General features: G+C 40.9%; 1 protein-coding gene across 1 annotated transcript; it reads left to right on the top strand.

The window, feature by feature from the left end:
- The first annotated feature begins 75 nt into the window (after positions 1-75).
- Positions 76-10,977, top strand: MRPL23 (mitochondrial ribosomal protein L23). Its single transcript, XM_015631631.3, has 4 exons — positions 76-218; positions 853-935; positions 2,757-2,830; positions 10,618-10,977. The coding sequence occupies exons 1-4, from the start codon at positions 154-156 to the stop codon at positions 10,780-10,782; spliced, it is 387 nt and encodes a 128-aa protein (XP_015487117.1). The 5' UTR covers positions 76-153; the 3' UTR covers positions 10,783-10,977.
- The last annotated feature ends 1,458 nt before the right edge of the window (positions 10,978-12,435 follow it).

Here is a 12,435-nt window from a genome sequence, read left to right as displayed (position 1 = left end):
TGGGATGGGATGGGTGGGATGGGGGCCGCTGGGGCTCAGTTGGAGCAGTGGGGTGAGGAGGCGGCCGGTCGGTGAGCGGCGGCGTGTCCCCGCAGGTACCCGCTGTTCCAGAGGGGTGGCCCGCAGCTGCGGATCTTCCGCCCCAACTTCTTCATGCTGGCGGTGCGGCCCGGCGTGCCCCAGCCCGAGGACACCGTGCAGTTCCGCGTCTCCATGGAGTGAGTGCCGGCACGGCCGCCGCGCCTGTGGGCTCAGGGGTGGCAGGCCCGAGTGCCGCGGCCGGGAAGGGGTTTCTGCGTCAGGCAGACCTTGCAGAGGGCGGCGAGGGCACTGATTTAGTGACGAGATTGGCCTGCCTCCTCTCCCGGAGTGTCAGTGAGGCTCAGCCTTCCCAGGGAAGAAGGACGTGCTTATTGAATTTGAACGAGAGTAAGCAAGGTGGTATCCTTTTTTGTCAGGATTCTTTCAGCCTGACCACTTTGCTGGCACACATTAGAGCCCATAACACTGTGTCAGGTTGTGGTAAGATCAGCAGCCCCTACTCAGAATAAAGAAAGGTGTCTCAGGTTGGGCAGTGAGAAAGCCTGCCGAACACAGAATACACCTGGCATTTTGAATGATGAGGCTACAGAGGATAAAGTATTTGACGTTGTTACAGTTTATGGATTATAAATTGCTGTAGCAGTGTGTGGTCTAGGTTGAGTTTACACTTTCATGTCGTAAATCTGTCTTGGTTAAAACAAGAAGAAGACGTATTTATTCTGCAGTATCAACCAGTCTCTAATTTATTTTGTTTAAATATCTACACTCTTTTTTTTCTTTCTTTCCCCAAAATGTTTTTTCAATGTCTAGAATGACAAAATTGGATATCAGGAATTACCTTGAAAGAATATACAATGTCCCAGTAGCTGCTGTGAGGACCAGGATACAGTATGGTAAGTGCAGCTAAGTAATGCAAAAGCATGAATAAAGCATCTCTGTGCAGCCAGAGTAGACTTTTACCTTTCAAAAGGACTGTTGGATTTCAGCAGACTTTGGTTCCAGGTGCTTAGCTGGTGATGTCTGTTAGCATTGTTGTTTATTCATCCCTTCAAATGAACATGCACCACTTCATATTTGCATACTGTGATTAAATGATGATGTAGGTTTCACTCTAAAAAGAAAAATCTGAATTTAAAAAGGCTAACCATCCTTAGAGTTATCTAGCTTGTGCTTTTGTAGTTGGTACTGTTTGTCCTTGAAGACCAGGGGGTATCTCCCTTCAGAAGGAACTGCTTTGTGTTTTTTAATACAAATAGTAATTAAGCTTAAATTCAGCTGTAGCCTTCATTTAAAAAATGAGCTGAGTTTGCATGCACACACAGGAGGTGTTACAGCGTAAAAAAGGCAAAGTTTGCAGAGCAAATAAAAAGACTCTGTTAAACCAGTAGATAATGTCAGAAAAATATCTTCACAAACTTTCAGATTTTTATCACCTGTTGTTACCAGATTTCTGCTACAGACTTGATTTTTTCCAGTTGTGGTATTTCTCTCCTGTCCAGCCTCTAGAAACAGCAACCCAAATGCCCACCAAAAACCCAACAAAAAAACCTGACCCAATAGAAAAACAAAAGATGTTCCTAGTTTAACTTACGCTGAACTCTGACATGGAGGTGGAGGGACTCATCTCTAACTGAAATAAGATAGATTTAGATAATGTCACTTTTACATGTGAATGCTTCCTTCCCTAGGCCTTTTCTGACTGCAGTTTGGATGTACAGGAATATTTTTCTTTTTTTGTCATGTTAATTTACATTTTTGATTACCAGGTAGTGTAATTATGGAGTGGAGAGAGAGTGACTTCTTGGTTAGGACATCTTTGATGGCTGGGTTTTTAATTTTTCATGAAATTTTTCCTCTATGAAAGGAATTGTCTGTTTATAATAGTAAGATTAAGGATGATTTTAAAAGGAATAAGAAGAAAGGCCTGTAGTAGTGAAAAATGGAGGATAAAAGAAAAAGCTTCAAAATAAAGTTGTAAAATTCTTAACTTACAGAGGAAGAAAAAACCCAGAAGTATCATCTATAGTATGCTTATCTGAAAACCAGAATTAAATTAAGTCATAAATACCAAGCACACATATTTCCAAACAGCACTGAAAAATAGTCACGCTTGTCCTTACAACCACTTTGTCCCTCACTGCTAATTTTAGGTGGTGGTTTATAGTCGGGGATAAAAGAGGGTTAGAATGCCTAATAATCTGAGAGCTTTAATGTCTGCCTAATATGAAGGGGTTAAATTGTACTTCCCACTTCAGTTGTGACCAGCATGGTTGGAGAAGGTTGAGGTGCATTAGTTTGTTTGGATGTGGAATATAATACCCTGGTATGTAAACAGTAGATTCAGCTCATCAGCTGAATAGTAAAAATTGTCAAGTTTAAGGTTGTTAAATGGTTATTTTTATCTTGTCTTCCTGAAGCTGTGGATGTTGCTCTGACCCCTATTTTGGAGTCTTTTCTTCTTGCTTCTTTGTAGACTTTGTGTGTGAAGGCACAATGGCAGCAGGCTGGTGATGCCTTGGTTCCCTGCTTGTAAATGAGGAGAGGAGTGTCCACCAGTTTCAGGACACTTTAATAATTGTGGTGCTGTGCTGGGAGTGAAGAAAGAGTATTCCTCTTAAATCAGAGATAGCCAAGTCCCTCCTTCAGCTTGGTCTTGCTTTGGAGAACTCGGAAGTCCTGGGAAGTAAAAGGCAGGATTCTCTTAATTTCTGCAGGTGCGAACAACAAGAGGAATCACAGGAATCAGAGGGTGAAGAAGCCAGATTACAAGGTTGCCTATGTACAGCTGGTGAGTTAACATGGATGCTTGTGAGGAAAGAGGGAGGCACTGTTAACCAGCCTAACTGTTAGCCAAGCTGAAAGTTACGGCCAGCGAGTTGGCCTGGTTGGCTGAATATTTCTTCCAATCCTCTAATAGTGACAGTTTCTTTAACACATTCCAGAATGTAAAGAGATTTAAATGACTTGCTGTAAAGATCATATTCAAACAAATGGTTATTTTTAAAGTCCCGTGTTGGTTTGAGGTCTGTCTGTAGGTTGTGGGCTGATGTCATAGTGTGCTCCTTTGCCAGAGAGTTTCATGCTGACCCTGTACTCTGTGTGCTGGAAGGTTCACGACTTGTGTGGTTGATGGCTGAAATGTCCAGTAAGTGAAAGAATATATTGTGAGGGCAGGGAACTTCTTATTAAAGGTCTTTGAATTTCAGAGAAGACTAAGGCTTATTCCTTGGAGAGCCTTTAGTCATGTCTAAACAAGCATGCTTTGTGGCTGAACCGGGCTCTGAAACATACATTGGTTGCCCAGTGGAAAAGGAGCTTCATGTTCTTGTAAATTTCTTTCATAACAGGACCATATTATAGTTTAAACTTCTGTTGGGCTTACCTGTCTTTATGCAAAAAAGAAATGCAACCAGTTACAGAAAACCCCTTCACATTCCAAAATGACATTAAAGGGATGGTATTTATGGTTGTAAAACCATAAGCTCAAAATTGCAGTTGGCAACACAACGTCACTGTCTTGAGACAAAGACTCAGTATTGGGAGAGCACTCTGTGATCTTAAAGACTGGCTAAGACTTCATATGGATTTGGGGTCAAACTTAGGAGGCACAAACAATGGAAAATCTGAATTTTAATATTTCAAAGTTTAAATGTGCTTAGAAGTTTTTTTCCCCTTCTGGGAAGGGGAGAAGAAAGAAAAGTGAGGATGGAGTGATTTTCTAGACAGCCCTTACCTAATTAAAAGAATAGTATAAAGTGAAGTATTACTAAAAAGTAACAGAACTGTATTTAGATGAGGAGTAACTTTGATTTACTCTACTGATATAAAAGGCAACATCATCTCTCTGAGGATTTTACAGCACAATGGCTAAAATGCACATTCCTTTTCCAAGGAGTCTCTGCTTTGGTGAGCAAATTCTGCCTCCTGGATTGTTTCTGCTAGGTTTTTGTTTGCTGGAGAGCAGGACTGTACAATTAAGAAGTGAATGATTGGACTGATGATGTTGTATCTCACAAGTTGCTTTCTTTGAGTGTTGTTCCTTTTATTAGGTAGTTGCAGGCACTTTCCATTGCCACAGCCTCCTGCTAGTGACTTCCTTGCTTTTAGAAACTTGTTTCCCAAGACTGAAGCAGTGTTTCTAGTGAACTGCAGTCAGTTCTCAAATTTTATTTCACTGTAATGCAGTCTTGTGTTTTGTGTCTGCTGAGGTGAAAAGGAGGTAGTTGGCAACTCGTGCCTACTCGGGGGGAAGGCATGGGAAGCAGAATGCTGCTGCTGTGTTGGAGCAAGATTCTTAAGACAGTACCTTTGTGCATTTATTTCACATTCAGCCTCTCAACCTAGAGTAGTTTGCCATAACTTTAAGGGTTGGTCAGCCCAGGTGTGGGCATTTACCTAAACTAGCTTGGTATTGGAGGCAGGTGCACAGCAGTAGTCTGGTTGTTCCTTCAGCCTCCCACTTTGTCTTCTGGGAAGTGCATGGGGCCCTGTTGCACTGTGGCTCATGTCTCTTGATACATGGGACAGCAAGAGCCCCTTATTGCTTACGCTGCAGTTACCATACTAAGTTCTTAAGGAATGCCATGTTTTCCATCTCTTCCATGAACAGGGTCAGGGGACCACTTTTTTGGTGGTGTTTTTTCATGTCAAGGGAGGGAATCCTGACTGTTTGCTAAACTCTCGCCAGTGAAGCTTGGTCTCTGTGTTTTTTCCTCACCTCATTCCTGGTCTCTATTTTTTTTTGTATTGTTGTGGTCTGTTAATTCCATAAATATTTAGGTTTCTTTATTCCTCCCCCTTTCTCTTCTTACTTTTGTTTGTTGCTTTTCATCACTAGCTCTGATGTCTCAGACAATGAGCTCCCAGCTCTGTGTTCACACCAGCTTGAAACAGTGGGTGAAACCAGAAACCCAGTGTCATTTCTGAATCTAAAGGGTTTGCCTTCATTCTCATTCATGGTGTGATCAGGCTATTACAGGCCCCATGCAGTCCATTGTTAATATCTGCCTAATTTAGGAAAGTCTTTGGTAACCACTGTAAAATTCTTATTTTCATGAGAATTAGTTTGCATCTGCCGTGAGTCAGAGTAGCCGGGCTTTCCCACCATTTTTACCAGCTGTGTTTTCTCTCATTAATCCAGTTTCAAGTTAAAACTGCTTATGACTGGAAAAATACGGATGTGTTTTTGGAAGGTCTTGGGTTGATCTTTCTGTTGCCCACTAGGTGGAAGTATTGCTCTTTCCAGTGTGACTTTGCAGTTGTGGTGCAGTTTACCTGAATGAAATTGAGTTTATTCTCATGAGCAGTTATGTTTCCCTGCTTCATAAAGCATCACCTTATGTGTCCCAGTGCAACACACACATCCATTGACTTACTGCAAGTGTCTCAAAGGTGGAAGGTGTATGAAGTCATAGTCAACATGCCCTTAGGTGTCAGACTAGTGCCCCAGCTGTTTCACATGTAAGAATTGTTGTCCTTTCTTTTCCAAATACTATTTCTTGGAGACTCAGAGCTGTTTACTTTATTCTCAGGCAGTAACTGGACAAATACATGATCTGTCCAAGCATAATATTTTCACACTAAAAAAATACCTCAAATCATAGAAGGCTGTGGATCAACAATATCTTGCCATTCCAGAGCCTGCTTGCCTTTTTTCCCCTTTTGGAATGCGGTGAGAAAGGTTTAAGTTAGAGACTTACGGCCCTATGTATCAAATGCTACTTTTCTACACTCTTCTATTTTTTAAATTAAACCCAAGTTTTATATCTTTGCAAACTAGATAAAATAAATGTAATACAGCAGCTTTTCTCCTTACTCCAATACATCTATAATTATTATAATGAAAAGAAAAAAAGAAGAAAAGCCAGTGGGAAACTTTGTGGTTGCATTAACATCAGGGAAATTAGAAAAAAAACAACATCATCTCCTCCTTCTCCTCCTTCAGTGTTCTCACTGGTTTAGCTTAACAGGTGTTAGTACCTGTGGGAGCACAACTGTAGACAAGCCTCTGGAATCCAGACCTATTTTTAATTAAACCTGTTTTGAGAAATCTAGTGGAGATGGCTGTAAAAAGGAGTCTGACCTTGTCAGTGTTAGGACTGACACCTATTTACCTGCTTGAATGATGGCACCGGTGGGAACATTTTGCAAATGCTTTCTCCTCAACCCCCATTTAAGGTGTCCTGTATATTCACAGTAATTAACCCATTTGCACATTAGATGTGACAGCAGTTTTATTTTGAATTCAGAGGAAACATGGATGATCCATATGCAGTGTTGTTCCTGAGTGGATTTTTTGAAGTTGCTTTCTGTGCTGTTTTGCCATATGTTTTAGCATCAAATGTTACCACTGCAGTAGTAGAATTGTTCAAATGCACTGGATTATTAAACTTAGCTGCATTTGCTGCTACTGCTGGACTGAATCCCGTGCTTTTGGGAGTCCAACATTTTTGTAGTTAATGATACGATAAACATCACTCTTCTGTTAATTCTGAAGGACAGTAGTAAGTGCTTCAATTATCCAAATAACCAGAAGATCTCATGGTTGTTTACATGATCAGTGTTTGCTGCATCATTGCTGCACAGTAATATCTGTTGATACTCCATTTCTAAACTTTTCAGGGGACTCAAAGGTCATAGAAGTGTGAGTTTCTGCTGGATAATCCTTCCAGCAGTTTTCTGACGTGAAGCTCAGCAGTGGAAAGGCCAGCACTTGACTTCATAGGCCTAATTACGGTCACTTAACCTCTCATTAAAATGAATGGAGGCAATTTGTACCACTCCTGTGATAACTCCTTAAACAGACTCCAAGAACAACATGTGTTTTCACCCTTTCTTTGGACAAAGGCTTGAAATCTAAAGGGAAAATAAATGTTTGATACTTAGGTTACTTTTTATCATGAATGATGTTAAAGTATTTAACAAAAGAATCCTCTTAAGGCCTTGTATGCAATTCACTTTTACTTTTGAGTAATGCTGAGTTGAAGATTAGAGTTGTGCAAGAGTAGAAGTTTAATGGATCCCATTTCTGTTTTCTGAACACTGGACCACACATCTCACTTGTGCATAACCTTAGCGGGAAAAAGGAAGGTCTCTGGGAAGACCCCAAACTGAGAACAACAATGTGTAAAATCATCATGTTGCTTTTACTATTTTAGGTGTTTGATGCCACCTCTCTGACTTGCTTTGTTTGGGGCTTTTTGTTCATTTTTTTATTAGTATTGTAAGGCTTAGCTTGAGAGTGAGGTGAACACATGGTGGTAGAGCTTACCCTGACAAATTCCATGGTATCAGGGGATCAGTTCACATTGGTGAAAAAGATCTTCTGCTGTCAGTGTACCATCCAGTTACTTCTTTTTTGAAAAAATTACTTTTTTTCCAGTGTCTGTCTTTTTTACAGGACTTTCTTTTAGCACAGCTGTGTTGAGTAGAAAGGTGGTGTTATCTTCTCCCCCTTTCTCTGTGCTTCTAACTAAAGTAATTATGCTGGTAGATGTTCTAAAGCAGAAGCAAGTTCTAGCCTTTTTAGAGGTTACTTCAGCTTATGAGAATTTCCATAATTCAGCAATTAAAGGGATAAGTGTCTTGCAAAAGGTAAAACTATGAACAAATGCAAGGTTTTCAAGTAAGCCTGAATCTTCCTTTCCGGTTGGATATGCCAGCACTTCATGTTTCAGCAGTTTGTAAACCAGATAAACCCTGATGAACTTGGTAAATATTGTTTGCTTTATTCCAGTAAGGATTTCATTCTGAGGATGCATTTATCATATGTTTGTCAGATGGTTGCTGTATAGAAGGAAAAACTTCTGCAAAGAAAAAGTTTAAGAAAAAGCAGCATTGTGTAAAGGAGTGACAATCCTTCTGTTCCTTTGGTAGGCTTTTTTTTAAGGAGGTGGCATATGAGCTTGAACCTCAGTAGCCTCTGGCATTATGTGGAAGATGCACTGAGTGTAAATAAGCCTGGACAGACTCACAATCCTTTATGTAAGTTGATGCCTTTTGGTATTTTTGAAATTTTGAAATACCCAAGATACAGGCTTCTTCTGAAAACTAGCTACTGAGCATGCACAACAGCTATTTTTCATACAGCTTTCATCACTCCAGAGCCTTAACAGTGCAGTATTACTGCAGAGTATTGTTACTTAAGATTTATCAACCTTCAATTCTCAGGGTGTAATGTCTTGGCTGTTTCAAATCGTGTTTGGCTGCCAGCCAAAATCAGAATTTCTTCACAAAACAAGAGCTGTAAAGAGCCAACTTGTCTGTACTGATTTTGATTTATTAAAAGACTTCAGATACAGATTGACATTTTCAGCTCAATATTTGACTTCCACCAGCCTTGAAATGGGAACTGTGAGCACTTTGATAAACAGCTTAAAGGTTTGTCTGGTTTTGCTACAGCCTCTTTGTGTATCTTTTTTGTTTTCTTCCCTCTTTCTAAAGTAGTAACTGTTTTGCAATGCTTAGTGAATTACCGTGGATGTTGTTAGTATGCTTTAGGGACAGCTTTCCTTCATTCTCCAATAAGGAAAATGCATTGGTCCTGGAAGCATACCAGAAGGAAAGTGCTGCATAACAAGAGCAGTCCCTTACTACACTGTTACCAATATAAATAGTTCTCAGATTTTCAGTGGAGGTGGTGTGCCTACCATGTTAGCCTGAGTTGTTTTCTGACTTGTTTAACTAAAATGGCTCCCTGTCCAGGGCACTCAGGGCTTTAGTATGGGCCCTGTCTCTTCTGTAGGTACCGCAGGGCTGAGTGACCTGCCCACAGCGCAGTTAAAACACAGCAATTTTTTGTGTTAGCAGATTTCTTTCCAAATGCTTCAGTGTGCTAAAATCCTGAGCAGTGCTTGGCCTCAAGGGTGCTTGTTGCTGATCCTGCTATAGGAAGGGGATCAGTAGGCTGCAGCTTTGGGCTTGCTCAAGGACCCTTGTAAGGCCAGTTTCTGTGCCATGAAATGGGACTGTGCTATAGCTGTCAAAGGACAGCTACTATGAGGATACCTGTTGCTAATTTAAAGGTACAAAAGAGCTGAAACCCCAGAGTGTACACCAATGGAAAGGAAAACCTTGATATGTTCCAGTTGAGCTTATCCAGGCTAGAATCAAGGAAAAAGCAATGTACACAGCAGCTCCCCTGTTGTTTTTGTAGTATGGTCAGATTCTTAGGAAACCCCCAAGAAGTATGCGCTACAAAAACAACGGGAGCATTGCTGGGTAGAGTTGGTATTTTGTAGATTCCAGTCTGGATAATCTCATCTGGGATAAGTCATGTTTTTTTTCTCTCCAAAGCCTATGAGGTTTAGATTTTTTTCACACCTGTCATTTGCCAGGTTGAGTGTATATGATTAAATTAAACATAGTAGACATTCAGCTGGGTCAGGGACGTGGTGATGCTTCTGTTGGTTTTATTTATGTCTTATTTCTGATCCCAAAATACAGAGTAGGTATGCTGGGGAAGGCTCCTTTCATATCCTTTGTGGAACTATTTCATAACTGAGCCTCTTGTTTGGTTATATTTACTGCATAAATTTAAGGACTGGCTGATCTGAAAAAAAGCCAAACCCACCTGTTTCCATCTGAAACGGTTACATGCTTTTCTTGAGATTTCTGTATGCAAAATGCTGCCAAAGAAGTTAATGTATGGTAGTGTTTGTAAGTGTTTTGGAGAATAATTTTAGGGTTATGGGTGACCAGTTGCAAGTTTTATTATGCAAGATCCCATACAGAATGGAAGGGCTGATGTTGTTGAGTTTAATGAAGTTGTGCTTAGAGCAAACATCACTAAAAATAAGTAGGTAATATTAATAATAGTATATTTCCACAGAAGAATGTTTTCCTGCTGTTAGATAAAAACCAGAGACCAAGCAAATATTTCTTTTCCAAGTGGGAGACATAGATCTGATGATGATGTTTCACTAAAATGACTTATCTGCTAGGCAGAATGACTGATGCAGATGTAATCACTTTAATCTCATTAGTGATATATTAGACAGATTGTTCCCACTGTAATTGTTTTACACCATAGTCTTTATGTCTGTTGATAAGAGACCTCTGATATCTGTTATTCTGTATTCCCACATTGCACCCTACAATAACAGCTGCTAGCACTGCTCTCTCTTACCCTTAGCTGAGATCTAAACAACTACAACCACTACTCATATCCTGAGTGTTAACATAATGAATGCCTGCTCCTCTGTGTATTTCCCTGGTGGTGTTACTTTAATAAAATCACTTATTTTGCTCATCTTGTTTTTATTGTATGACTCACGCAACATTTCTGAACTAATTCAAAGTCTTTGAAGAGGTGTCCATCTCCTGATCATTCATCTGTTAAAAAAGAAAGAAAAAAAGTCAGTATCTTCTGTAGCACACAGAGGAGGAGAGGCTTTAAGTTAGCTTTTGAGGAGAAGGGATGTACATGTATCTTGGGGACATGGGTGGAAAGAGATTTTGGGATGTCACGAGGTACCATTCTGCACTAGCTGAAAATTCAGGGTGGTCTTCCACCCTAAGATCATAGCTACTGCAGAAAGGCTGGAATGTCTCTCTGACGATTTGTTTTCTCTTTAGGGCCAAGGACAAACCTTTCAGTTTCCCAACCTATTTCCAGAGAAAGAACAAGACGCAGAAACTCGCTCTTTCGATGACTTCAGGGATAAATATATGGAGAAAGAGAAGCAGAAGCAGGAAGGTGACCCCAGACGAGGTGGAGTCCCTGATTGGTTTGGACTTTGATGCAACAAGCCAGCTGCCTTCCTTTAGGCTCAGAGGGATTTTGATTAGCGCAACTTGCGCTCTTCTCGTAATGATTGAATGTTTATTCTTGAGCAGCCCTTGCTAACGTGTCTTTTTTCTGGCTGTTTGTGCATGACCACAGCAAAATGGGCCTGAGGAAATAAAAAGGTGAAATAAATCTGACTGCACCAGGTCTTTTCTGTGAATATGTGGACTATTTCTATAATGTGGAATTCCTTGTTGTCATTTCTGACTATGAGAGTGTCATTGTGCTTATCTTTTTTGTGATGCTGGATTGTTTTGAGTAGAAATAGGGTATTTAATTTCCTAGGATACATACAGTTTGTATTGACTAGAATGTATAAAAGTCAAGATAGGTTAGCCAAAGTTGGACACGAAGGTGTAGAGAATTGGACTATAGGCTCAGGATGTAGGGTTCACTTATTGTCACTTACTGTGTCCTCCTATCCTGTTGCCTTCCTTGCAGTGACCCCTCCTTTCCTGGAGAAATGCATGTAATCTTATTGTACTCTTGTAACAGGGGTGTGGCATTTTGGGGACAGGGTTTATGGGACAGGTTTGTGACTGGGCATGTATGTGTTTGATCCTGTTAAACATCACGGAGCAGACAAAGGTAGTGCACATCTCTGCTTGCTGTTATGCAGTGCAGGTAGCTGTCCTCTGTGAGCAGCCTGCCTTAGAAATGTTTGCTGGCACGGTTGTGTTGGTATTCCTTCCCTTCCTCACAGCTACCTTGCAGTGCTGGCAAGTGTCCTGTGTGGACACAGTCATATTGGCATATAAATGCTTCTGCCAGTGTAGCCTGTTTTGTGCTGAGGACTAATAAAAAGACTCTTTTTACTTTTCTGGTGTAACTCCCTCAACTTCCAAGTTACTGATGCCAGGGCAGTGGTAGAACTTTTCTAGGCCTACTGGGCTGCCGCGTTCAGTGTTTTAATTTCTTGGCTATGTGGCTGTTTCTTCTCGCTCTGATGAGGATATTTCCTCTTTTCCTTTGTCAAGTAATATGCTCTGCTGTTGTGTCAGAAATAGTGGGGGAAAAGGAGGGCTAGGAAGGAATTCACAGATGGAGAAGGGTGTTTCTGCAGGCTGTTGCACAGAACATGCAGGGTTAAATGTATAGCTAATGTTTCCCTGGCTTTTGAATTCTGCCACTTGGAGCAATTGGCAAGGTAGTGAATGAGCCCATGTCTTCAATGCTTCTACCCGGGTGCTCTCCTTTATTGTTCTCTGTCTGAACTTCTTGTTTGGACAGCTAGCAAGATGTTTACAAGGAAACAGCTGTTCTCCAGATAGTCAATCCAAGCAGGATTTTACGCACCCCCTTCTGTTCATTAGTCACCTCTTTCTCCCTGCTACTTTCCTTGTGCATGACAGTCCACCTCCTTCTGTGGTTTGTTGCTTACACCCCCCTCTTTGTCCACTTTCCAAGGGGGATCGTGTATGATCTAAGTTAGCTGGTACTTAAACAGAGAGATGCTCTTGGAGAGGAGGGAGATAAGGGAGGATTTGCTACTCCCAGCCTGCCAGAAGAGTTACAATAGTAGATGTGGAAAAATACTGACTTCACTGAAAACAGTTCATATGTTTGGCATATCTGCAAAGGCAACATTTCCAGAGTTTTGTAGTGGT

Source organism: Parus major, chromosome 5, assembly GCF_001522545.3.
Source record: "Parus major isolate Abel chromosome 5, Parus_major1.1, whole genome shotgun sequence".
NCBI lineage: Eukaryota > Metazoa > Chordata > Aves > Passeriformes > Paridae > Parus > Parus major.
Note: the sequence above shows the minus strand (reverse complement) of the source record. Positions and strands in the feature narration are given on the sequence as shown.

What these genes read in the sequence shown, in the direction of transcription:
- MRPL23 (XM_015631631.3), top strand. Translation starts at nt 154, where the DNA reads ATGCTGGCGGTGCGGCCCGGCGTGCCCCAGCCCGAGGACACCGTGCAG. An exon ending in CAGTTCCGCGTCTCCATGGA is followed by an intron (nt 219 to 852) that starts GTGAGTGCCGGC and finishes TTCAATGTCTAG; the next exon opens with AATGACAAAATTGGATATCA. An exon ending in GAGGACCAGGATACAGTATG is followed by an intron (nt 936 to 2,756) that starts GTAAGTGCAGCT and finishes TAATTTCTGCAG; the next exon opens with GTGCGAACAACAAGAGGAAT.